We start from the raw sequence: 27,128 nt of genomic DNA, 5'->3' as shown, positions 1-27,128 counted from the left end.
GTGGTCTAGCTAGCCCACAGACTCGTTTCCACTGCTTTCCACTTCTGCAGCAGTGGGGCTTAACTCTTGATGCCTATAGTAGAAACCCTTACTCTCTGCTGGGTTGTGGTGTGAGGCTGCACCCCAACTATTTCACTGCTACTGCCTTATCTGGGTCCTAGGTGGCCAGGGAATTCTGTGGACACCTTCCCTGTCCTGCTGCCCCCATGTATTCCAGTATGTCCACTTTCATACGTACCAATAAGTGCTCTCTCATGTGTTGAGAGAAGAAACTTGGTTGGATTATAATGTCCACCCAGTTGTAAATTTAAAGGGAGATATACGTGTTTTCTCAGTCCTTTATTTGTACTGTAATTTCTTCCCTCCAAATTCTCTAACTTCTATTACCAATATTCTGAAATGATCTAATTTTTTTACAATTATCACCAGACTAAGCCTCCACCAACTCAATTAATTTAGGTTTTCCTACCCTGAAACTGGTTCTTTAGATTTATGCTTATGGGTTTCTGCTCCCGTAGGTTGTGATTCAATCTTGATCTCTAATTTAGGGGGTAGTGGTTTGTCCTGCGTCTTCACCTCTTAAGGATTTAAAAAGAGCTAATTTTTCAGCTTATTGATAGGATTGGAATGGCAATTTCCAAGCTCCTTACATGCTGGACTGGAAACCAAAGTCATTCAATTAATATTTAGCCTGAGCCAAATATAGTATACAGTAAAAATACAATTTTAAGATAACCCTCTTTGTATTACCAGGAACAATCTTTTCAGAGAAAAGATAATTTTGTGAATCTGATAACCTTTTTAGCCTTAATAAAACCCCAACCCCACCACACATGGCTGAGACCCCCACTCATGACTATCTCCCATACTAGAATAGTACCTGTCTGTGGATGCCATTAGATTAGAGAGCTCATATTAGCTTTAATAAGCATGTTTTAAAACAAATTGTGTTGTAATAACCAAGGCCAGGCAGGCAGTAAGCAACATGATTAAGGAATTAGTCCCAAGCTTCCATAGTAGAGGCACCCAGTTCCAAGTTGTCTCCATCTTGCCTCTTCTTTTCTCTCTTCCCCATGTGGCTTATTATTGGGACTACTACTCCAGGTTACTAAACACAGGAAGCTCCTGCTTCTAGTATTCAAAGGAAATTGCAAGATGAGTCTGGGGAGATTTAATGAGTTGGTTAGCTAGTGAAGGGTCTGGCAGGTCACTAAACAATGTTTGGATTTATACTTAAATACAAGAGGGAGGCACTGAAGGATATGAAAGCAAAAATGTGATTTACTTTTTAAGACAGTTTCACTGCTCAGTGGAGAATGGATTGGAGGGGACATGAATTCAGACTAGAAAGATGGATACCAATTAGGCATCACGAATGTATCAATGAAGATTCTTTTATTCTCACCTGAGGGTACTTTTTCCATTAATATATTTGGAGTGGGAGGGATAGAGAGAACATCGAGACACATCAATTGCCTCCCAAAAGCACCCCGACCGGGGCTGGGGATCAAACCTGCAACCCAGGTATGTGCCCTTTACCAGGATTCAAACTCGTGACCCTTCAATTCATGGGCTGACATTCTAACCACTGAGACCCAGCCAAGGCATCAATGAAGATTCTTGATTGTAAATAAAAATCAATGCCAGTTGATTTAAGCAGTTTTGTTTCAAGAAGCACATTTGATAGTTTGCACTCAGGATAGCCAAGTTTGGAAGTTTACAGCCAGTCACATCCTAGTTCAGTGAGGTCATCGCCACTGAAACCTGGACACCACAGCTTGCCCCACTGCTGCGACTACACTAGAACCACCTCACCCTCCAATCCAACCCCATCCCACATGTCCAAGACCCCACTCATGGCTATCTCCCATACTAGAATAGTACCTGTCTGTGGATGCCATTAGGTTTGAGAGCTCATTCTCATACTTTACATATTGCTGGGCACAGTTGAGCCTTTATGTAACTGTCACTCTTTTGCTCAACACTACCAATAGTTCCCCATTTCATCACAAAAGCAAGAATTTTCCTTTCTAAAACATGAGCTTGTAGGATGCCTTGGTAAAACTAGTTTAGGCTCACCTTATGCACAGGTCACTTACGAGGGTTTCTGGCCTTTTTAAAGGGTTGAACATAATTCCTCTACTACGTGAAGCCTATGTTCATGGGATCTAGGTTTTTGGTTATATTATCAAGACAAGATGTTAGCTGGTTGGCCGAGCCAATTGCTGATGTGTGCACTCATTGATAAATCATCACATTCATCCTCCAAAATTACATAAAAATTTTATGACAGCCCTGACCGGTTTGGCTCAGTTGATAGAGCGTTGGACTGCGGACTGAAGGGTCCCAGGTTTGATTCATCAAGGGCATGTGCCTTGGTTGCGGGCACATCCCCAATACGGGGTGTGCAGGAAGCAGCTGATCGATGTTTCTCTCTCATTGATGTTTCTAACTCTCCCTTCTCCATAAAAAAAAAACCAGTAAAATATCTTTAAAAAAAGAATTAAAATTTTTATGACATAATTTATCCTGGGCAAAACTTTGTCTAATTCAGAATTTCCCAAGCCTTGTAAAGTTTACTGATTAATGGGAATGATTTAATTTTGAAGCATGTTTTCTTTATGTAACAGAATTTACAAACATTTCAGAAGGCTTAGGGTCCTCAAAGGCCCCCCAAAATTACTGTTGAGACTCTACTTAATTTCCTGAATAGTGTGTTCACGAGGCCCTTTACATTACAGTTTTCAACTATTTTAATTCAGTAATCTCCAAATCAACTTACATCTCGTTTCATCTTAGCCTTGCAGCTATTACCAATATAGATAGCATTGGCATATAAATATCCTGGGTTCTTTTGCCTTCAAACATTTCAAGGCTAATTTATATCATCCCTAAATTATTTGCCATTCACCGCCTCCCATAATAATCTATGGCAATGAACCCAAGGGACCAGTTTAGAGTATGCACGTTTCTTCAGTGAAACCAGAGGACTACCAGCACCACAGCACATGAATAGACTACAACTTCAAACCTTTAATCTATCCCTTATAATCAAACCCCTCTCCACCCCCCCTTCTGGATCATTCTACAACTCAATTGTATAAGCATGTAAGGGATCTATGTATTTATAACAGCTACCAGAAGTACAAGAGACACAATGCTGAGTTAAGTTTGACAAATTAAGGCCTACAAATATTGTCTATGCTTCATTAACTGTATTTTTAATCATCCAGATTAGAGGCAGAATGGCATCAAACTATGAATACTGTGGACTGAGACTGCCTATGCTCTGATCCTGGCACTGGACCTTTGACAAATGTTTGATTTAAGGTAAATACATTATGATTGATACAGACTAAATGAATATATGTAAAGTGCTTTGTAACGTATATTGGACATACTAAAAGTACAGGCATACCCTTTTTACTGCATTTTGCAGAAACCGTTTTCACCAAAATCAAAGCAAGACCCACCACCAGCAAAAAGATAGACTTGAAGGTTCAGGTAGTTGCCTTTTTTTTTTTTTTTAAAGCAATAAAGTATTAAGGCATGTACATTTTCAAAAAAAAAATGTATTTTTATTGATTTCAGAGAGGGAGAGGAATAGAAATATCAATGATTAGAAAATCATTGATTGGTTGCCCCCCTGCATGCCCCCTACTGGGGACCGACGACACAACCGTAGCATGTGCCCTTGACCAAAATTGAACCCAGACCCTTCAGTCTGCAGACCAATGCTCCACCCACTGAGTCAAACCGGCTAGGGCAGCATGTACATTATTTTTTAAGACAATGCTATTGCACTTTATAAGATCACAGTATACTGTAAACATGACTTTTGTTATGCACTGGGAAAATAAAATTAACATAATTCAAACTGTGATGTTCTAGAACAGTGGTCAGCAAACTGCGGCTCATGAGCCACATGCGGCTCTTTGGCCCCTTGAGTGTGGCTCTTCCACAAAATACCACGTGCGGGTGTGCAGAAGCCAGTTTTCGACTCTCAAATTTCAATTGTTGTACTGTTGATGTTTGGCTCTGTTGACTAATGAGTTTGCTGACCACTGTTCTAGAACCAAACCTCTGATATGCCTGTACTATATAAAGATCAGCAGGCTGCCCAGCAGTGGTTGAGTGTTGACCCATAAACCAAAAGGTCATTGGTTCAATTCCCGATCAGGGCACATGCCCAAGTTGTGGACTCATTCCCTGGTTGGGGGTGTGCAGAAGGCAGCTGATCGATGTTTTCCTCTCCGTATCTATTTCCCTTCCCCTCTCTCAAATCAATTAAAAGAAAAGATCAGCAGGCCAACAAAATAGCCTACCTATAGCAATTTCCACAGAATTGGCCACGATTTACATGAAATTCGGAAGAAACAATACTGAGAACATGCATTTCAGGCACCCTCAGGATAAGGGTGAAGACTATTTAATACAATGCCAACCCCCAAGTAGGAAGGATCATTCTGGTTAAGTACTCCTTAGGTTAAAGTAAAATCTTTGTAAACTGAACTGTACCAGCATTTTACTTTTCATTTGCATTTATTTAACACAGTTCTCAAAAACATTTGAGTGAAATTGGGCCTCCTCTGGTATGCAAAGGACCTGAAATAATATTTAAAAAATGAACAGGCAGTCTTCAGTTCATCCACAACACAGTAGTGTTTCTTTCTCCAAATTCTGAAGCACCCAGTTTCTTTCGTGTAGTCTAAAAGCTAGAACTAGAGTACATTTGTGGTGGAATGTATTGTCACTTGCTGATAACCAGTTGAAATACCATCGAGAAATAACCTTTTAAAGCCATACATTGTGCCACTTTTTCCCTGCTATATAATACAGATTACATAAAGGCTGACAAATTCACATTAATATAAGCATTAAGCATTTGCTGTATTGAAAGATCATTAGTTCTAATACTAGCAGTACTGAGTTACAGAGCATAATTTTTAATATTTAGTTGCAGGTATATTAAGTATGGTAGGTTCCATGGACTAAAAGAAAATGAACATTTTTGTCTTCAAATTTACTATTGACAACCTAGTCTGAACAATTCTGCTAAGCACTGATGTTAGGAAGAAAAGTAAAAATCAAACTTTATTGTTGCTTTTTGCCATTTGGTAGCATTTTACACACAGGCTTCGATCTTCAGAATACACCCTGGATTCAGTAGAAAAACCCTTTAAATGAAGTTTTGTACAATAAAAACTTCTCAGCAGTCAAAATTTAGACTGTAAAAAAATACATGCAAAACATACTTTTCTGAAAACACTTAACTTGGAACAAAGCACCGAACTACACAAATGCAGAATGAGAACAGCATTTCAACTCCACCAAAAGTAGTCATCATAAAAGGTGTAAAAGTCACCTAACTTCACTAGGCACTGTTCACTTTTTAAACAGGAGACAATAAAAAATATTGTCCACAAACAATATCCAAACTCTAAGGTAGATTTCAGAAAGCCTTCCATTTCATGCTTTAATAGCGACCTGGAATTGGAGAGAAAAGAAAAAGGGCATTAATACTGAGAACTGATTAGCAAGTATATTTTACTGAGAATTTTAGAATAATCTGTCATTCAGATTCCTATGTACTAGATTCTCTTCTGTGAAAATACAGGAAGACTTTCACACAAGTCACTCTAGAGATGAATCAATGTGAAACAATTTGGGAAGTAATTATCAACCTGAGCTAAGGTTAAGTCACAAAGATGTTCCCAAGCTGTGCAAAAATTACAAGCACTTGTGCTAACAATGGTGACCCTACCTACCTACACACCTTTATTTAAATAAATATATTTCTTATTGATTTCAGAGAAGGGAAAGGGAGAAATAGGCACATCAATGATGAATCAATCATTGATTGGATGCCTCCTGCATACCCCTTACTAGGGACTGAGACCGCAACCCGTACATGTGCCCTTGACCGGATTCGAACCCAGGACCCTTCAGCCCACAGGCCAATGCTCTATCCACCAAGGCAAACCAGCTAGGGCTATATTTACTATTTTAATTAGAAACTAGGTCCCAAGGGTTGTTTTCATACCATCTGGAACCCTATACATAAGGTTTGCGGGATTACCTATACTAATAAAAGGGTTATATGCTAATTAGACCAGACATCTTGCAGACAAGGGGCAGGGGCCGAGGTAGAGGCAGTTAGGGGTGATCAGGCCAGCAGGGGAGGGCAGTTAGGGGTGATCAGGCCGCTGAGCGGTTAGGAGCCAGCAGTCCCAGATTGTGAGAGGGATGTCTGACTGCCGGTTTAGGCCTGATCCTTCCCGGATTAGAGGGTGCAGGCCAGGCTGAGGGACACACCCGCCCCAACCCTTTGCATGATTTTTGTGCACCGGGCCTCTAGTCTATAACAATAAAAGTGTAATGTGCTAAATAGACTGGACATCCTTCCAGACGAAGCCAGGGCTATAAGGGAAGCCCAGGTCCTGGGTATCAGAGGGAAGCCAGTGCTGGAATCCAGGGAAAGGAAGGCCTACTCTTGCACGAATACTGTGTGTTGGGCCTCTGGTATATAATAAAATTACTTGAATGGCCCTAACCGGTTTGGCTCAGTGGATAGAGCGTCGACCTGTGGACTGAAAGGTCACAGGTTCAATTCCAGTCAAGGGCATGTACCTTGGTTGCAGGCACATCCCCAGTAGGGAATGTGCAGGAGGCAGCTGAATCAATGTTTCTCTCTCATTGATATTTCTATCGCTCTCCCTTCCTCTCTGTAAAAAAAAAAAAAATTAAAAAAACAACAACTACTTGAATGAACCCCTTTTCTGCAAAGTAAGTTACTCTGCTATGGTTTGGCAAATTAAGTAGGGCAAGCCATATTATTACAATATATAAACTAAATAATATCAAGTCAAAAACTTACGAGGTGAATATGATCGAGATCTGGAACGTGATCTATATCCTCCACGACTATAGTAAGGAGAAGGTGACCGCCTTCTGTAAACAAATGTCAAGACCATTTAAGATTCCAGAGATCACAATTAGATGAAAAGACATAATTATGCACAGTACCTCTACCAGTTTCTAAAACTAGAAGGCTACCATCAACCTTCAAAAACTTTGTACTAGTCATAGGATTTCAAGGTCTGATCACCTAATACTACCAGAAGTCAAATACTCCTTGCTGTTTCATCCATTGATAATGTACTAACCCATTTTAAATTCTACTAAGTAAAATATGAGAAAAAAGTCTTTCCCATTAATTCCAAGCATGCCCTCATGAATTATACCCAAAATAAATTTCACTAGTGTATCAAAGTGATTTCAATTTGTTAAGACTGACTTAAGTGTTCAACAGCCAACAAAGAAAATGTAGCACAAGAGAATAGCTATCAGGAATAGATACTAAAAATATTATGGGTCCTAATCAATGACCTTATACCATCATTATCTTATTCAAGTACAAAAACGATACTACTGAGTAAAAGCTTAACCAATTTCTGCAAATGCACAAAGCCATGGCCACATCACTTGGGGTCAGTTACAACATTTTATGAACTTCATGCAATCCAATCTTGTGCGATGCCACATAGTTTAACTACCAAAAGACTAGTAATGGAGTCTTCATGTGTGCCGTTTCTACTATTGTACAGATTTACAACCCTCTCCTGGCATACCTGTAAATCTGATCCCTGTCTTGAGCAGCTCTCCATCCTCCTCCACCTCCACCTCCTCCTCTGTAAAGGCAGAAATTAAAATTTATGAGTTTTTGAAAGAATTTTCAATTCATGAAGTAAAACAAACATGTGATATGCGAAAGTTAGATTCTGGTAAGTAAAATGATAAAGAGCTACTTTTGCCACTCTTTTTATAAAATGGCACAGAGCTCTGGTGGCTAAAACAAGTATCATTACAACAAAGAATATAAGTAAATGCTCAAATTAATTAAAATAAAGATCAAATCTACCACTTTAATATCCTCATCTTCCATAAAGCAATCCCTCAAGTGCCATTTAATGCAAAAAATACTCTAAATAAATTGTCCAAAATAAAATGCTGGACAATGTCAGAAGCACCCTATGGCCTCACTTCCATAGATATTAAGACACCAACAATTGTCAATTTCATAAAACATTACCAATTTTTTTTTTTAAGAGAAGATATCTATACCCCAACACCACACCAAGATCAGGTATCACGGATTACTACTATGGCAATACTTATTACACAATTGACATTTTGACAAGTAAGGCAGGGTCTCAATTATTGCTGCTGCTAAAATAAAGGAAACTTTACTTTGATCTTTGAAAGTATTCTCGAAAAGATCTTTTGTTTTTCAGGTATGATAGGCATAACCCTACCAACCCCATAAAAATTTGAAGTTTGGTAATGAACAAATTAATACTATTTTTCTTATATACTTTTATGGACTCTTCCAAGAATCAGCTTTACCTGCCTTTTAGTGCATGATACATTCGATGTACAAACCCGCCCCCCACAACCCTGCTTTATAAAGCGTTAACTTTCAAAGCACAGCTTATTTTGCTTTAAAACAATATTAAAACAAAAAACGGGAAAAACGGAAGTATGGTCTGTAATTGTTTCCGCCATGCTCAAAGTATACAGATTAATTTAAAGAGACAAAACCTAAAAATCTGGTTTAAAAACTAGCTCTCGATATCTTGGCATAAAAACTAATGCTTTTATTAAAGGCGACAAAAGGCATAATACTGCTTTATGTTGTTACAACTGAGGCGCACTCTCCCTTCTAGGGAACTTGCACCCCCACCTTTCTGTTTTCTTTCTGCTCCCCAGGCATGTTACCTCTGCTTTTTTCTCTCCTAAGCCCCAAGGGCCCTTCTACTACCTCTGTAACTTTTTACATAAACTTTCTCTTAAAATCAGGAGGGTTGCAACTGAGATTCAGAAGTTGTTGCTTCCTTCATGTCTTTGGCAACTTGAAACTCACATTATGGTTAACTTACCTGTATGATCTGCTATAGTAGTCCCGATCATCATAGCCTCTATCGTATCCTCTGTCGTAGTAATCACGACGGCGTGAGCTGCCACTGTGAAGAGTATTAAATCTTTATAAAATATCAAGTAGCCTTCCCTATCTTTCTAGACATGACTTTTTGCTGTTAAAAACTGTTTAGATATTTATTAACAGCAGCAGAGAAATGCCATGCTCATTTGGTTCTTAATGTTAACACAACCTACACAGCCAAACTCTATAGGACATGACTGGGAAATTGCTTCAAGTATAATCTCTTTATCCTCTTCTGGGCAAAAATTCATAGGCCTGTTAATGAATTAACTGGGAAATGAGTATTACTCTCATTTAAATTCTCACATAGTGGATAAACAATGCCCCCTCCCCCGGTAACAATGTACAAAAATATGTATTTTAAAATATATTTTTATTGATTTTAGAGAGAAAGGGAGAGGAAGATAGAAATATCAATGATGAGAGAATCATTGATGTTTCTATCTTTCCCTCTTCCTTCCTCTGAAATGAATAATTAAAAAAAAAAAGAAATGTGTTCTTAAAAAAAGGGGGGGGGCGCACATATATTATACTAACATGCTTTCAACTTTAGCCAATTTGTCAATTCCACATTTTCACTCAAGGAAAATAAAATCATATAGACAACTAAGTTTTTGAGACTGGGGGTTCAGCCTATTAGAACATGGCAATTATGGTACAATTCTCTACCTTACATAAGAGCTTTGTATTTAAAGTGGAAAAAAAAATGACTCCAAATTAGAGCTTTCTGTTAATACACACCAATAAGAATGATGACAAATGAGAGATATCTTATTAGTTCAGCCCATGTTTTCCACTCTGCTTAAGGAAACAAAAAACTAAAGAATGCACTCAAGTATGATTTACACAAACTTGATTTTAACTATAATGGTTAAGTTTCCATTCTGGGAAAAATAATCCAAGTCAGAAACATTTAATTACCTAAGCAAAGCCAAATATATGGCATTTCTTTATGATAAAGTGAGATGGGATCTATGTAATGGTGTCAATCAGATTTTGTGTCACAATCAGAATGTTTCCACAGAATATATATTACCAAATATAGTTTTAGCTAGTTAAGAAAAAAAGGGAAGCCGAAACCGGTTTGGCTCAGTGGATAGAGTGTCGGCCTGCGGACTGAAAGGTCCCGGGTTGGATTCCGGTCAAGGGCACGTAACTTGGTTGCGGGCACATCCCCAGTAGGTGGTGTGCAGGAGGCAGCTGATCGATGTTTCTAACTCTCTATCCCTCTCCTTTCCTCTCTGTAAAAAATCAATAAAATATATTTAAAAAAAAAAAAGAAAAAGAAAAAGAAAAAAAGGGAAAATTATTTATACTATGGCAAGATTAGATGAAATGCCAAAGATTTCCCTGGAGCACATGGAGGAAGTGAACAAATTAAATCATCAATAAAATTTCTAACTTGAAAATAAACTTACTAGGTAGGTCTCCCCATATAAATTCCTGGCGTTGGGGTATGTGGTCTTTTTGTTATAGAGAAATCAACTCTGATTCTACGTCCATCAAGTTCCATTCCATTGGCACGCTCCTTTGCCTAAAATACATACATACATACATAAAGTTGTGATATACATCCTGAACAGTAACTAACTATCCAGTAGTTAAAAAATAAAGTCTGATGGGATGTTTCAGCTAGATGCATTAATTTATTTCAATGTTGGTAAAACATCATGGCCTACAACTTTAGGTTGTTTCTCCTATTAAATTTTTAAAAGGTAGTCATAAAACTCAGAAAAGTTTATCAAAAAAGCCACAAAGGTCAAATTGAAGTAATTGTTCTATTTAACAACAAACTTAACAGTGCTTCTAGCTCTAAAGCAATACGTATTCGACAAACCATTAGGTATGATTTGAAATGGCTGGGAATAAGATTTCGTAAGTGTACACGAAATTCAAATTTCAATGGCCACAAATGTTTTAAGTCCCAGCTATTAATTTACAGATTGTCTATTGCTGCTTTTGCATTACAATGACAGCACTGAAAAGTTGTGACTGGTATTCCCCTAATGGCTCACAAGGCCTCAAATATTTAGTTGTTTTTAGCAGAAAAGTTGGTGGATCCCTGCTATGGAAGCAAAAAGCTGAATGAAGACAGCTACATATAGCTCCTTCATCTAGAATATACAGCAATGAAACTTCAAAGCAAAAAAATACAAAAAAAAACCCTAGTCCAAAGACTTAGCTCTTTGTTCACCATTTAAAGAACACCCTTTCCATAAGTAGATTTTAATTTCCAATTCCAATTATGCTACTTTTTTGTTTGAAAGTTTAAGCCCTCAGAAGATAGTTCTTGGCACTACTGATTCAGATACAAAGTAATAGTATGCTATTCTTCAGAAAGCTGTGGTACTGTAGTAGAAAATTAGGGAAACAAGGCCTATGCTACTAGTAACCATGGGAAAAACCCTATTTATATCTTTGGTCATGAATGACTAAAATGAAGCAGAATGACATCTTAAGAAGCCCCTTTAAATATCTTAAATTGTAGTCTATCCTAATTACTTGCATTTAGCTTTCCATTCTTCCTTTAGCAGAATGGTTTTCAAAAATAAGTATAGTTTTCATAAATAACTATATAATTTTACCTAGAGCTGATTACCAATCTCAATATTGACCTCAGATTGTTTATCACTGTTTCCCAAGCTTTTCTTGTACGCTATACCATCTCTTGGAGATGACGCCAGCTATTATCCGCATCAAAGTCCAAATTCTTAAAATATGGCCCATATTCACCATGTAAATGTTCACTTTCAGTCAACATACTAATTTTTTTTTACTTCCACCATTCTGCCTGAAAGTCAATTAACATTTAAATATGAAACCAGTTTTTTCTTGAGTCACAGCTATCCATTTTAAAAGTTCTTCATTGTAGAAAATGGCTCAATGCAAACACTGATGAAATATTCTAAAGAGTATTAACCTTCTTATATTTTAGATAACGATTTACTTCAAAATAATGTGGTGGTGATGTTGGGTGACTGAGTTGGAGGTATAGCAGGCCAGAAGCTAAGTATACTGAAATGGGGCATAATATAACCAATTGCCCTATCACACTTTTTTTATTATTCTGTATATATTGAATTTTTCCATAATAAAAGGATGAAAAAGTTCAAAGTATTATTGACTTCAATCTATTCCCAGAAGATTGCATTTCCTGTAACTCAAGCTACATTTACACATCCTATTTACAATATTAAAACAAAAGTTGTCCTTCCTCAAATACTTGGGAGTTTACAATAGGGCTACTAGTTTACAATGTACAGGCAGGCTTTTACTTACTTCCTTGGCATCATCTACATTTTCAAAGTACACAAAGGCAAATCCTCTTGAACGTCTAGATTGCTGGTCATATACAATAGACACATCAGCAATGGGGCCATATTTAGAGAATACTTCTCTTAGATCTCTTTCTGTAGTGTACAAGCTCAATCCAAATACTCCAAGACAACAGTTGGGATCAGGATTTGCCTAAAAATAGAAAAGTAGATTTTAAACTTTTTAAAAACTTTGCCATAAATCAAATAAAAAGGAAACACCATACACAAATTAGCCAAAAGTGTCACTACGAATAAAAGTAGATAAACAGACTAAATAAACAGTTTAAAAATGAATGTGTTACAGCCAAGTGCTGCAAGCATGTTTAAGAATGGGCAGAAAGGCACTGGCCGTTTTGGCTCAGTGGTAAGAGCATCGACCCACAGACCGTTAAGATTCCGGTCAAGGGCACGTACCTCCGTTGCAGGCTTGATCACCGGCACCGGTCGAGGCGTGTGCGGGAGGCAACCAGTGGATGTGTCTCTCTCACATCGATGTTTTTCTCCCTCTGTCTCTCCCCCTCCCTTCCACCCTCTCTATAAAACAAAGAAACAAAACAAAAATCAATGGAAAAGATATCCCCAGATGAGGATTAGCTAAAACAAACAAACAAATCGTCAGAAAGGATTACAACAGGAGCAATTTTAACCTTAGAATTAAATAGAGGGGGTAAAGGTCACATACTATTAAAAAACAAACTAACTCTTTGGGGGGGGGGGAATATTGGAGGTCCATTTTGAGTGATTCACTTTCTAGCAATTTATTTTAAGAAATGTTCACATAGCCTGGCTTGTGTGGCTCAGTGGTTGAGTGTTGACCCAGGAACCAAGAGGTCACCAGTCAGGGTACATGCCTGGGTTACAGGCTCGATGCCTAGTAGGGGGCATGCAGTAGGCAGCCAATCGATGCCCCTCTCATCCATGTTTCTATCTCTATCCCTCTCTAAAAAGAAATAAAAACATAAAAAGTTCACACATTCATAATATGTACACACAATCAGAACAGCATTGTCTCTACAAGCCAGAGGAATAAATGATAAACTAAAAATGCTGAATTAAAATACAGGGCATGCTAGGCTTGATCCTATTTTTAGAAACATATAAACTATTCCCATACACACATAAATGAAGTCAAAGATGTGCAATACTGTTAACAGATATTAAACAGCGTGCTTGCAATCATTATAATAAAGTGAACTACATCTTGATGACATTCCAGTTGCCATAATGAATTTACCCCGTTTTCATTTATTTACTCTAAATTCCATTCCACTCTCAAAACAAACACACACCATACAAAATCATTTAGATTATACAATGAAATCACAATATAAATACACTAAATGCCATCTCATTTGGAACCTCTCATGAAAGACAAGAAAAAGCCTTACTACCTGAAAGAAACTTGCTTACAATTAAATGGGAAAGCATTATATAAAAGGTATTAATAACCAACCCAGAAAACTTAAGTAACATTAAGTATGGAACACATACATAGATGCTATATGATCTAATGTACTAATATTATAACAGTAATGCACATGGAGATTTTATTTGATGGGCTGAATTACGTATGTGACAATGCGCTAACTTAAATATGAATGATAGTCCAAATGTACACCTTACATGGGAGAGGAACAGATTTGTTGATCCACTTTATGTATACATTCATTCGTTGATTCTTATTATTTGTCCTGACTGGGGATTGAACTCACTACCTTGGCATATCGGGAAGATACTCAAACCAACTAAATTACCTTGCCACGCTGGGAGATATCTTTTAAAAAGAGATTATTTCAAAACACTAGAAAGCCTCAAAAAGGTAACTCTCTACTAATGCTCCACTGTCAAAATCAGTTCTAACTTCAAAGAGAGATAGGACTATTAAATTAAGTGGTTTTAGACAGTCTATTGCTTCAAAAACACAGAATATTTTTTATCATACCCGATTCCCGACATGACGTCTGCGAGTAGACATGGGAGAATGACTGTGGCTATGACGCCTCCGATAATCTCGACTGTAAGACCTGCTACGGGATCGTCTATGGGAGCGAGACCGAGACCGTGATCTTGTATAATGCCTTCGAGAACTTCTTCTGGATCTAGACCTGCAAAACAAAGGCTTAAAGGTCATGACTAAATAGCTGACAAAATATGGCTTTCATTTTTTTAATACTCTAGAGTTAAACTCCAGAAGACAGAACACAATCCAGGCATATACATACTAACATGATACCAAATGGGTGGGATTGATACTTTTTTTCTGTACCAATAGTCAATTCAACTGTTAGAAAGAGTTCCAAAACCACTAGTTCTCTTCCAATCTTTCTTATTAAAAAAATAAAAGTGAACACATTGAATTATCTTTTGAAAATTAGGAAACATGCATTCATACTAGCTTAATCGGTCTCCCTCTCAGATTACCACCCTATTTTTCTGCTTCTCCCATTATGCCCACCATTCACTTAAGATAAAATCACCATCATAGTAGCTTCCTCTGCTGTGTTTTAAAAGCAACCAGCTGCTCTTAAGTAGATAGAGTGATGATATGAATAGTAATCTAAATCAGGATGGACACATTGTAAGAGAGAAAAGGTACGGTTAATGATGCTTCATAACAGGCATGTAATGGGGCTGTCCTGGTCAAACCAGGATGTATGGCATACTTTTGACCAACATTAAAAACAAAGTACATGTGGTATTACTTTTGCTTTATATGTACATTCAATAATAATACTACCCTACACCTATTAATCAAAAATTGCAGTTATTGAAAACCAATGTTCTGCAGTATATTTGCAGTAAAGTAGTTTACTTAAACTCAATTCTGAAGAACTGGCCTTTATATAAGGAAGCTAAGGTGGAAAAAGGTTAATCTGCCCAAACCAGAAAAAAAACCAACAGGTAAGATTTGAAGCCTAACTCTAAAGCCCAGAGGCTTTTAACGATTAAACAGTCTTTGGTCTTCTAGAACTTACGATTAACTTAACTTCTACTATTATACAGGCCAACAAATAATCTAATCCTCTCTATCAAAGTTCACACCAATTTCAAAGCTAAGAGCAACAGTCTTTCTTACCTAGATTCAGATCTGGACCTGGACTTTGATCTGGAACGTCTGGAATCTTCCTTGGAGCGAGACCTTGCAGGGGTATGCCTTGCAGATTTCCCAGATCCATGAGCACTTCCACTTCTGGAAGCAGAACGGGATTCCTACACGTAGATGTCAAAAGTTTAATTTGTATACTTTCTGGACAACTTTAAAAACAAATAAGCTGCCGTGAAACAAATGGTGAGGGAAAGCAATCCCCTTCCTTCCAAGGTAAGAAAATATAAGTAAGGGCAGGAACTGAATATACCCAGTATAACAGTTGCATTGCTCCAATTGACATAAGTTGATTAACTTGAACTTCCACCTTTTTGGAGCAGGGATAAGTTAACTGATCCACTTTCTTCAGAAAGGGGGGGGTGTCAAAGCCAAGCAGCTGAGGGATTTGTCCAAGGACCGTGTTTAAGGAATGTTACTCCATAAAGATTAGGGTGAGAAACAACCTTATTAATAGTAACTATGACTTCTACCCATTATACCTATTTCAATCAAGTTACCATCAATAAAAACAAAACCCTATGAAATTCATAAAACTTACTTTTAAAATGCTTTTGATTTTTTATTAAGACCTTAACTTTTCAAATTGTTATTCAGTGGGAAAAGAGAGAAGGACAAACTTTTTCAAGTCCTAGAGAAATGTAGAAGCCTAGTGGAAAGCAAGGACCAGCTTGAAGGACACCGGACAGTTAAGATCCTGTTCCATCTAATCATGGTAGGAGGCCTTGGAAGACCCAGAAACAAAGATACCAGATGGAGCTACAGCAGAAAGGTAGTGAATTGTGCAAAGGTAAGAGTAGAGAGGGTGCCAGAGAACTACTGCTTCCTCAGTTAAATGGAGATGAGCCAGGGCAAACGGAAAGTTAGAAAAGCTATCTAATGTACCTATTAAAACCAGAATATTAAATTAGGAGCTTCTAATCTAAGCTTAGAAAGGGAATCTAGGAATTATATGTAAAACCAAAGTCTAGGTATACTACATACCCATAGCTTTCCCAATCAAAACTGGGATTAGCCAGTGGATAAGTGGCACAAAAAGGAATATCTCTCTCAGAACAAAACTAACAGTGGAATAAATAGGATAACCAGCAGTTTACCAATGGCCAACTAATCAGCAGAAAAGGCATACATATATAATAATGGAACCAGAGAAACATTCTGCCCGATGAAGAAACAGAAAACTGGATAAGGAGAACATCCACACACTTCTGATAGCTAAGGCATCATCAAACAAGACAACCTTTATTTCAAGTTACCAAATTAAAAGGCATAAAGTTCAGTGAGTTTTTCTACCCAAGATAGAATAAAAATGGCCAGATTCAAAAGGAACCAACATTACTGTGGAGGGAAGAATGGATGTTGAAGCTGCTGGATAAAAGTTAAGGACCTCCCTGTGTGGTAGGCCTTTAGAATATCCTGGCTATTCTTGAAAAAATAGAACAGGACTATTTTTAAATTACAGCCTCAAACATTTTAGACTATGTTCTAGATTTACAGCACAATAGAGAAAATTTGGAGGATCTGTCCTATGACACCCAGAGAAAAAAATTTATATACAATGATGAAACAAATTAAAAATTGAAGATTAGAATAGGGAAGAGTTAACTTAGCCTATAAAATAAGTTCTGGTTTTTAGGCCATAACAACTTTAGAAACATTTCAAGTCATCATAAAACATGGTGTGATGTGACACGAAATGCGAAACTTTCCACTCCTTCCCTCCAGGAGTGATAATAGAGTCAAAGAAATAGATGGTACTTTGGACAAAGTAATTTTAAAAAATGGGGGCTTAGTTTCTACCACAGGCAAAATCTGATCTAGAAGAGAAGGTAGTAATAAAGACCCAAAAGTTACTAAACACACGTATTTACTTCACTACCAGAATGATTATGTCATGGAACAATTATAACCTTTAATGGAAACCAAAGAAGAAAACATGCTCTGGAAGGGAGCAGAATATGGATGCTTCACAGTAAGAGTTAAAAAGATTACCAACAGAGTTATGCAGTTAATTGAAACCAGTCAGCATAGGGATCTGAGTAGAGAGGGTCAAGATTCCCCTTCTTTAAAAAGCCTCTTGCTTTATTAAATAGAACAGCCTTCTAAGCCATATTGAGACCTCCCTCATGAAATTCTAACAGATCAAGAATTTTAAGAATTCACGCAGCCTCTGAAACTACCTGGCATATATATTTTGTGGGCAATCATTTCTTTAACCAGGAAAGGGGGAAACACCAGAATGCAAAAATTTCCCTTTCTATACTGATACCTGGTTAGTTTAACATCTAAACAATGCCTGCACCAACTGTTCTCACCAGGAATATTCTTAAAAAAGTTAACCCCTTTATAGTTATGTTGGCCATTAGCTGGTTTTGGAAATACATGCAAGGAAATTTAGCGTGTCTAGAAGAAATGAGATCTAAAATTAAATTATCAGCCAAATCTAAAAGCATACAGTTAACTTTAAACCTTGATCCACAGGCAAATCTGCAAAACCAGCTGGGAAAATCCTCTATACCAAGTCTACTCTTAGCTGACAAACAACAGGTGTCAACATTAAATCCTACCAAAAGAAGCACTACTCTGAACATCTGTACCTCAAGGAGAAGAATCATGAACTAAGATGAACATACTTAAAACAAAGACAAAATTTCCCTGAAAACGTCTTAAAGAATTGTTATGAATTGGATGTCATATAGTAACATACAACCTACAGGAAACACACCAGGAAAAGAAGTCAGCCTTACAACAAAACACCTTATTCTCATCTTCCTATTCTGAGAAGGCAGTAGCTAAGAAAACCTTTGCAAGGTGACAGAAGTGGGAATAGCCATCTAATTGCTAGGTTTTTCCTGTATTATTTAAAAGACTGGAAGCAGTAATTAGATTTAAAACTGGCTCTTGTAGACCTAGATGCATTTAAAAACACAAATCCCCTATCTGGAGCTGATTTTAACTATTGTCTAGAGTTGGGTACCTTCATTTCTTAAAAGCACCATACATGTTTATGATGCTAGTTAAGTGTCACTGACTTAGCCAACCTCTGAAGTGTTATGCATCCTACCTGTTTTTTCCTCAACAAAGGCATCTTCCTGGAACTTTGTGCTCTCTCTGCTTCATCTGCACCCCTCCCTCACATTAATCAGCCTTACCTTATTGCCCAAGAGGCCTGCCCCTTCACCCTGAAAGGTAAACAAAATACCTTTATGGGTGAGAAGGTCTAATACAGTGGTCGGCAAACTCATTAGTCAACTGAGCCAAATATCAACAGTACAACGATCGAAATTTCGTTTGAGAGCCGAAAACCGACTTCTGGGCATGGGCCACGAAGTTTCAATCGCACTGTCTATTCGCGCGCCCCCGCAGGTGGTATTTTGTGGAAGAGCCACACTAAAGGGGCCAAAGAGCTGCAGTTTGCTGACCACTGGTTTAATATCAATGTTTATTTTTGCCCTTTATCTACCTTGGGCCATTTAATCAAACCCGAAACTGCCTTCTCTCCCCCTCAACCCCCCCAAACTAAGTTTTTTCTTTTGGACCTCAAGAACCTTTCAGTCTCCTAATAAAAGAATCCAGGGGCTTGAATAGAAATATCCATTCCTGTCACTTTCACCTCAACCCTCTGCTATTTTAAGTAATTCAGGATGCAAGTTACATTATGAATTTAATATTAGTTTGTAGGCGGAATTTTTTTTTTTTTTACAAAGCAGTAATGGGGCAAGGCAAATGCTGGAAACTGTCTCCTACAAATGGAAATAATTTTTGTCTCCTTGCAAGATACAGAAATAGAAATAATATTAAAAAATGCCAATTTCACATTGATGATAGGCCCTAACACCTCAGAAAATGGGATCTCTTTAGAAATGTAACTTAAGCCACTTTTCCATGAGCAGTAGATCCCACAACTCTGAGGAAAGTTGTTTTTTTTAAGTTGTAACTCAATTTACTGGGTTAAGATTGGTTAACAGTTATATAGGTTTCAGGTGAGAGGAAAAGTTGATTTTTGGTTTTTTCAGGTCAGAAAGGAGAAGTGATAACCTTGGCTTCTCCAATAGGGTAGAAATAGAAGACAGCTGTTGATTGGCTAGCATTGAGTATTACTTTGATGTGTACTTGTTCCATCCAACTGAAGGCAACATCATTACAATCATCTGACTCTTCTATTCAGCTACAACAAAACATACAGAAGGAAAATGACAGAACTTTTAGATTTATTCTCCCATAAGTGGTGGCAGTGGAGAACCAGAAGAAAGCTACTTTATAAACCCATACCTCTTACATCATTATAATAGCTAGGTGTTAATAGCAGAAAATGAGAAAAAGAAATAAAGCTGATTTTGGAATGAAGCACCTGCTACTATTGCCATTTTGAGTTAGATATCCTGTTCACTTTTACGTGTGACCCACCTTATTCTTAGGGAAGCCACGGTATTTTTAGCAGTAACCCTTGTCATTCAGCTGGAATAAGCATTAAACAGAAAAGAATTAAGAATCATCCTTGTGAATTTAGCACACATGCATCTTAAAGTTAGGACCTAAGTGGTCATAGCTTTCCACTATTGCCATCTGTAAACAAATTTATGTTTTCATAAATGCCAAAAAGTATCCTGTTCAATGCTTTGCTTGGATTTTGAGGGCTTGCTTCTATAACCACTCTCCTGACATTCTTTAGGGAAATTATGACAACATCCTATTATATGGGGGTAGGGGGAAGTAGTTTACAGCTGGTTCCTATGGGAAAAAATAATACAAACTTTTTTGGATACTCAAAACTGTAAACCTACTTTTGCCCCACCCTGTATATTTGCTTAGTACTTAAGATAGGGGTCAGTGCATAGTAAAAGTCCAGGGGGGTGGCAGAGACCACCAGTTCCAACTCTGGAGTTACTTATTCATGTCCCTAGGAGCAGCAGTTAGAAAGACGAAAAAATCTAGAGGAAACAACATGAAGCCAACTGTTACCCATGCTGGAAAGCTCATTCCTGCCTGGTATTTGACTACAAAGGGTTATTTTTTTTAGGTTGCATTTCAATATAATTTGACTAAGAAGTTAAAATTAGAATTACCTAATTTAAACGTTCCCCCTGGAAGGCACTTCTTTACCCTGTATATATTTTCTTCTATTAAACAAATAATGCATGCATGTTTAGCAAAATATACAGGGACACATAAACAGACTAGTAATTACTTAGCGTAGTGCTTTCTGATTCCAGATTACTTCTTATCTTAACTTCATTTTTATTTCTTTTCTTCATTCTTCCGTTTCAAATTCTGACTTCTTTCATCTTCCCCACTTCACACAAATTGCTCAATATTCTACAAGTGGGACTTCTGGTCTGATAATTAGCATGCATTCTTTAATTTTTTCAAATTTCAGCTTCACTTATTCCTGAGCTTCAAATACTCATTTATAAAACTTGTCAAATGACGACTTCCGCATTTTCCTTCTTCAACATTAACCTTAATAGAAAAAGAACAGGATGAAGAATATTTTAAAACTCCAGGATAAAATCCAGTGCCAAAACTGAAACTAGAAAAAAAAAATCCCTTGTTTTGGATTAAAAAAATAATTAAAAACACCTAGAATATGCAGCTCAAAAACCTGAAACTATAGTCTCCTGCTGGTTCTAAAATATTTATGGTAATCAGTCTCATTTGTCATGCTTAAGTTGAATGTGAAGTGCGCTACTGAACATTTACTGTTCATCTAACATTTTAAGAACTATTATATTTCACACTTCTTATTTTATCCATCAATAGAAAATATGTTAAGTGTCAAAAGCACAACTCCAGTCAAAAAGTGACACGTAAATACAAAAGTGCAAGAAAGGAAAGCATGAACAATTCATTTGTACAATGATGACAGGGCTCAGGGTAGGAGAGATTTACAAATTGTGACTTGTCTTATAAGGTCAAGAAATGTATTTAATGTCACACATTTTTGTACCGTAGGTCTAAAGAGCTCTATAGAAAGACAATGTCAGGGAATCTGAAAAATTTAGACTATATCTAAGTGTTCAACCTACCCCTAGAAAACTGCTCTAGAAAGTTTTTATGTTCTGAATGGTCCAATTATTAAATTTAGAACTAAAACCAAGCCAGCCAACTACTACATTCAAGTAGCTATGAAGGAAAGCAGAACAAATTAAGAGTGCAACATTGGTATTTTCAAATACTGTTGTAAACTCCCCCCCCTCAATGAACAAATATTAAAATCTTCTGCAGTCCAAAGGAGAAATTTTACTTTTTTAAAGGTGGCAATATGGGGAAAAGTATAGCTCACCTCTTCAAGTTACTAAAAATATTTAACATCAATATACTAGTGCCTGTTCAACACCCTAAACAAAATACTGTCCTCATAAAACACCCTAGTTTTCCTGCATTTCATCTTATGTCTTCTGTTTCACTGTCAACTATTTCCTCTCCTAGTTTTATTTTCTTTCTGGGAAAAATAAAGCTTTCTTAAAAAAAAAAAAAAAAAGTCTCTATATCTATCTGGGCATGAAGACCGCCATGGTTATTTGTGGAAGTGCTGTCTTTTCTAAGAAAGTAAGCGTAATTTCAATATCGTTTTAAGGTCAATTATTGTTAACTTAACCCAGGAAAAATTTTAAATAGGTTTTTATTTAAGGGAGTCACAGTAATTAGTTTTCTTTTAGTATCCATCACTAAAATGTAATGGGAACTGTTTGCTAGCAGCACAAATGTAATCGTGGAATCAGAATGCCCAAGCAGGTTTCCTCCTAGGGATCCTCTAAAGAGTATGTACAGACACAGGACTTGGATGCAGAAGATACTGGAATGGAGGCCAAAGCTCTAGATATCACAACTTTTCAATATGGACGCCTTCCTGCTGTTATTAGTCCTTTCCAACCTTTCCTCTTCTTTGTATTTGAACTACAAAATACACTACTAAATAATGTACATAAGAGGTTTATTTCAACGTAGCTACCAAGTGGCCACTTTATAAAACCAGAACACCAACTATTGAGCTTAATTACTTGGAGAGCCTACTTAGAAATAAGCAGAAACTTGTCCCATCCTGTCAACAATTTTTCTGTTAAAACGATTCTAGAGGTTACAAGTGGAATTCATGTAACATTAAAAACGTGCAAACTCATTAGGCTGATTGCAAGGTTAATATTTTAAAAATTGGGAGGGAGCAAATCAATCCTGCCATTATGGTTAATTCTCATATCACTATAAGGACTATTTAATCTTTTTTTTTTGCAGCCACTCTACCAGAAGATTGGGTAGATAGAAAAATACTGAGAATATACTCTGAAAAAAACAAAAAACACCACTATCTTACATACCTCCATCAGTTTTCAGCCCATGCTTTTGAGAGATCTCTTGCAAAAACAGTACTCTAAAATTGACATTCATAAAATATTCAGTACTTTCCAGCAAAAGCAAGTTTAAGTATGCCTTTTGATTTTCAGAAGACTACCTATTCTTCATCTAATACCTAAGCCCAAAAATCAATGCAAAAGACATATCTCATCTCATGCTACCATTTTAGACCATCCGTGTTGATAAAAGTAACAATCTGAAAATAACTCCCAAAACCCAATTCAAAGCAAAGATTGGGGTAACTTGAAGATTAATTTGCTGTAGTGAAGAACTTTTCTGGCTTGCAGCTTAAAAACAAAGCTGACAATACCATACCTAATTCCATGCAGCCCATACCACCCAAAACTAACCTTGGTAAAACACTTAAATTTCCTACACACCAATCACCACCCCATCACTATACACTGTGAGATAATACAACTTACGTATAAAATATAAAAACGTATCAACAAATGACACAATGCTAAGGTGCAAAAGATACAGACAATTGTAGTTCGGTACTCTTGGGCAAAAACGTCAACTATAAAAATATTAATCGCTTAGGTTTGGGGTTTTATCAGCCATAAATGGGAATTGGATGTACTAGGGGAATTCCATATAATGTATCTCTCGCCATCTGAATTCCTCTCCATTCTCCCCGCCCCCACAAAACCAGTATTACTTACCTTATTACTTGGAATTTCAGTTTCACAATGTCACTTTCTAGTTTCAGACACTATCCACAATATTAAAATATTCTTAGCTAACCTGGTTTCTTCAAGAGACTCATACCTAATCACTCACTATGAAACAAACTATTTCCTTCCACTCCATAAATTCAATCCTTTAATTAAAGGAAGCTGGTGCAATGGCTACAATTTTCTAGAAAAGAATTAGATTGAGATGTTTTAATTATAAAAACTAGAATTTGGGGCTAAAAGCAAAGAATACACGAAGAATTATAGATTAAACAGAAAACAATGCAGAATCTGAAGGGCAGCTTGATGTGATGGTATCCAGATACTATTCATGTCTAACGAAAGTTAAGATTGAAGATAAAGTACCTACATTGCAAATACGTCTACAAAAATAGCCAATATCTACCAAATGTGACATAACTGTTAAGAGTGCCTCTTATGGCAAAGATGTCAGCCCCTTTGTAGAAAAAAAAAGTTTGCAGGCAAGTTTTGGAAATTCTGGAGGATACTTCAATTTGGAGACCATAAAAAAATTTTACTTTTGCATAGGTTTGGCCAGATGAGGGACCTCAACTCTAATTAGAGACACATTTCTTGTAATCAACTTTGACACAAAAATCCCAGGTAAAGGTAAAAGGTAGATTCTGCCATCAAAGTGTGACAAGAACCACAAATATTCAAGAACACACCGAACATACACATTTAAAACAAGACAAGGGGAGGCACACTAAATCAGTTTTAAGAGGATAATTTATTACTGCACACACACAACATTTCTATTTAGAAGAGGAACAACTTCCAATGTCTAAAGGATTAGGGGCAAAAAATTTCTGGAGTTACTTTGGTGTTTGTGAGAGAGTAGATTAGAGATTTATATAAACGAAGGGTGAGATTACAGCGGAATTCAGATTCGTATGAGCGATTTATTTACATGATCAGTTTGGAATGTTTGAGAGCCTAGAGTGAAATGAAAAGTAATTTTTCAGGCTCCACAAAGAGGATACAGGCATGTCCAAGATTACTGCCCTAAAAGCAACTTTTTCACTGCTTTCAGTGTTCACAAGCAAGTTTTTTGCTAATCAGACCTGACTGTTCTACCTCCCCAGGCCTTTTTATGGTAATTTAACTGTTCCACTGACCTTTTATGGTTTGCCAAGCATTCTCTGGGAGTCCAAACACATGTTTTAGGTCTATTCTAACAACTCCAGGTTCCAACCACCAATTGGAAAGCAAACATACAAAACACCAAACCAAATAAAATGGAAGTATCCCACAACTTCAAGTTTAGAAATGTCTTCCAGGGAAAGCCATGACTCCTGAGTAAGAAAATTTTTTCTCCTAACATGTAGCTTAAAAGTTATTTTATATCTTTCTCTTTCCATAATAATTTAGTGAATACCTATTCTATGAATTATGGAAAACACTAGGATGTATAGAAGAAAATATGCCCGCTTCAAAAAAATTCTCATTAATGACACCTCTTCAGCTGTCTCAAACCTGGACCTAACCACAACTGTTTCTCTTATGTAAAACATACTTATTTTCTTTTAGGCAAATGTTCATCTCCACAAGCTCACGATCCGAGTAACTCTTCCAGGAATATTCAACTAAGCTAGTCAGAAAACAGTCATTTTGTAGTACCTAAACAGTGCAAAAAAGTACCCAGTAATAGTTTTGTCAATGAGTACTAAAAATTATCATTTCCCTTCCAGTCCAAATACCAATGACTGGTTTCCAAAGTATATTCAACTAGTAGAAACCAGAAGTCACAACCTTCACAATTTGTGAGCCCAATTCAAACTTTCTTACCCTACGAAACATTCACCTGAATATATAAGGGAGACCTGAGTAGTTCAAATCAAACAGATTTGGCTTCAATATTACACAGTAAGTTCACTAATGTGCCAGGAGCTAAGATATTTTTAAACCACCTCGAATCTGTTTTTACTCGCGTTTGCTAAGATATTTGAGTAGATTTACCTGACAATTAGATTTATTTATTCCTAGTAGAAAGGGGGGGGAAATCTTAACAAGTAACGGAGTGTAAAAACACCCACCTTATTTCTATCAAGTTAAAAAATCAAGTTCTGTGGGGCTTTTTACCACTCTTCGAACAAATTCTCCTTAATCTCCAAATATGCAAGCCTTGCATTGTTGCATCGTCATTAGAGCCTACACCCCGCCACCAACCTTCATAACGTGCTGTTTAAAACCTGGGAATTGTTCCTGAAATCTAATCAACCCGCACCGAACTCCACCCGGCGGGTGGAGACTGAAAAAAAGAACAACAACAAAAAGAACAGGTACAAGTGGTCCACAGAATTAGAATGCCTCGAAACAAAGGAAGTAACGGCGCCATAAATCGTCGTTGCCCGCCAATTTGTCGTACACAATCCCATGGAAAAATATGTACTCCATAAAATAAGAAAACGTTAAGAGACCTCGTGGTCTCTTCTATTGGTATACTGATAACGAGTTTTGGTTTGAAAGCCCTTTCGGTATCAAATAAAAGCACTCCATTTAGGCCTAACACAAAGCACGCGCGCAATCTCCTCAAATTAACGGGCCGAGAATTTAGTCTACCTCAGGTTACTTCTCCCCATCCCAAAAGAAGCCCCAAGAACACACTAGGTTCCATCCTTGGGGCCGGTGGGGGGGGGTGCTTCATAAGTCGACCCTTTCTTAATCCAAACACCGGGTGAATGTCCCCAATGAACGTGCTTTTCTTTTTCTAACCCAAGTAGCCCTGTGAGGCGCGGGGCCGGCCCGCGTGGACTCGGGGCTCTGGCGCCATTTTGTGCCACTGGCAGCGCGCCCAGCCCGCCAGCCCAAGATGGCGGCGGCAAGGCCTCGCAGGAGAGCAACGGCGAAATAAGATACTGCACCCCTCCCCCAACACCGAGGGGACGCAGCGGCCATTTTAATCCCCCCTTGTAACGGAAAAAACCGCCGACTCGGGTCCGGGGCCACATAAACCTGCCTCTCTTCACGAATAAAAACACTATTCACAAACGCTTTTTCAATCCGACTCCTCTCCTCCCGGCCTGACTTCGGAGCCGAAATCGCCCACCTCCCTGTCCGAGGCCGGCGGGCCTGGAAAGAGATACAAGAAGCTGGAACCACACAGCCGCCCCCCTGTAGCACCTCTACGTACCCGCTCGCCGTAGTTCTGCTCGCCGCTGTCGCTCATGACTCCTAGCTGCTGCTGCCTCCGCCGCTCGGCTCGATGTGCTTCAACCGAAGCTGCCAACCTCTTGCACCTTCTTTACAGAGGTTCGGCCGCAGCCTCTCAGCACCCACAAATTTCCACACCGCTGAGAACCCAACCGCTCCGCACCGCTGCCACACCGGCTCTAAGTCTCGCGGATGTGACGCAGCGTCTTTAATGCGGCCCCGCCCCCTCTCAAAACGCGCGCTTTGTGGGCCCCGCCCCTCGGCGCTCAAATCCCTTCCCCGCAAAGGCGCGACTGGAACCGGATATGACGTCAAGCCGCCTTTCGTGGGGCCCCACCCCCTTCTCTGTCTCAGCGAGGCGGGAAAGTAAGCCTGCCGGTTGGCCTCTGTGGTGTTCGCCAGGACCGACAGGCAGTGTTGCCCCCCGGTAACGCCTGACTCCTTTCTGGAACTTTACGGGGAAATCGTCTTAGGCAAAGGAAGGAGGCGGGGGAGATATCCAC

General features: G+C 38.0%; 1 protein-coding gene across 3 annotated transcripts; it reads right to left on the bottom strand.

The window, feature by feature from the left end:
* Nucleotides 1-4,523: 4,523 nt before the first annotated feature.
* LOC308242978 (transformer-2 protein homolog beta) lies at nt 4,524-26,826 on the bottom strand. 3 transcript variants are annotated; one of them, XM_080657890.1, is made up of 10 exons: nt 26,606-26,821; nt 15,395-15,528; nt 14,261-14,423; nt 12,733-12,852; nt 12,281-12,469; nt 10,420-10,535; nt 8,940-9,023; nt 7,632-7,691; nt 6,878-6,951; nt 4,524-5,487 (listed from the first exon to the last, which is right to left on the bottom strand). In XM_080657890.1, the coding sequence occupies exons 1-10, from the start codon at nt 26,639-26,641 to the stop codon at nt 5,477-5,479; spliced, it is 987 nt and encodes a 328-aa protein (XP_080514016.1). In that variant the 5' UTR covers nt 26,642-26,821; the 3' UTR covers nt 4,524-5,476. The 3 variants fall into 3 exon arrangements, with proteins under 3 accessions (XP_080514016.1, XP_080514018.1, XP_080514017.1); XM_080657892.1 differs by lacking the exon at nt 12,733-12,852 and adding an exon at nt 20,610-20,881 and having other exon boundaries at nt 26,606-26,806; XM_080657891.1 differs by lacking the exon at nt 12,733-12,852 and having other exon boundaries at nt 26,606-26,826.
* Between the last annotated feature and the right edge of the window lie 302 nt (nt 26,827-27,128).

Source organism: Plecotus auritus, assembly GCF_963455305.1.
Source record: "Plecotus auritus genome assembly, chromosome: 2".
NCBI classification, from domain to species: Eukaryota; Metazoa; Chordata; class Mammalia; order Chiroptera; family Vespertilionidae; genus Plecotus; species Plecotus auritus.
Note: the sequence above shows the minus strand (reverse complement) of the source record. Positions and strands in the feature narration are given on the sequence as shown.

Excerpts from the sequence above, each read along its gene's own strand:
- LOC308242978 (XM_080657890.1), bottom strand. The coding sequence starts at position 26,641 with ATGAGCGACAGCGGCGAGCAGAACTACGGCGAGCGG. Across the intron at positions 14,424-15,394 it reads AGGTCCAGATCTGAATCTAG|GTCTAGATCCAGAAGAAGTT; the intron begins GTAAGAAAGACT and ends TTTGTTTTGCAG. Across the intron at positions 12,470-12,732 it reads TGATCAAGCCTGCAACGGAG|GCAAATCCTGATCCCAACTG; the intron begins GTACGTGCCCTT and ends TTCTATTTTTAG.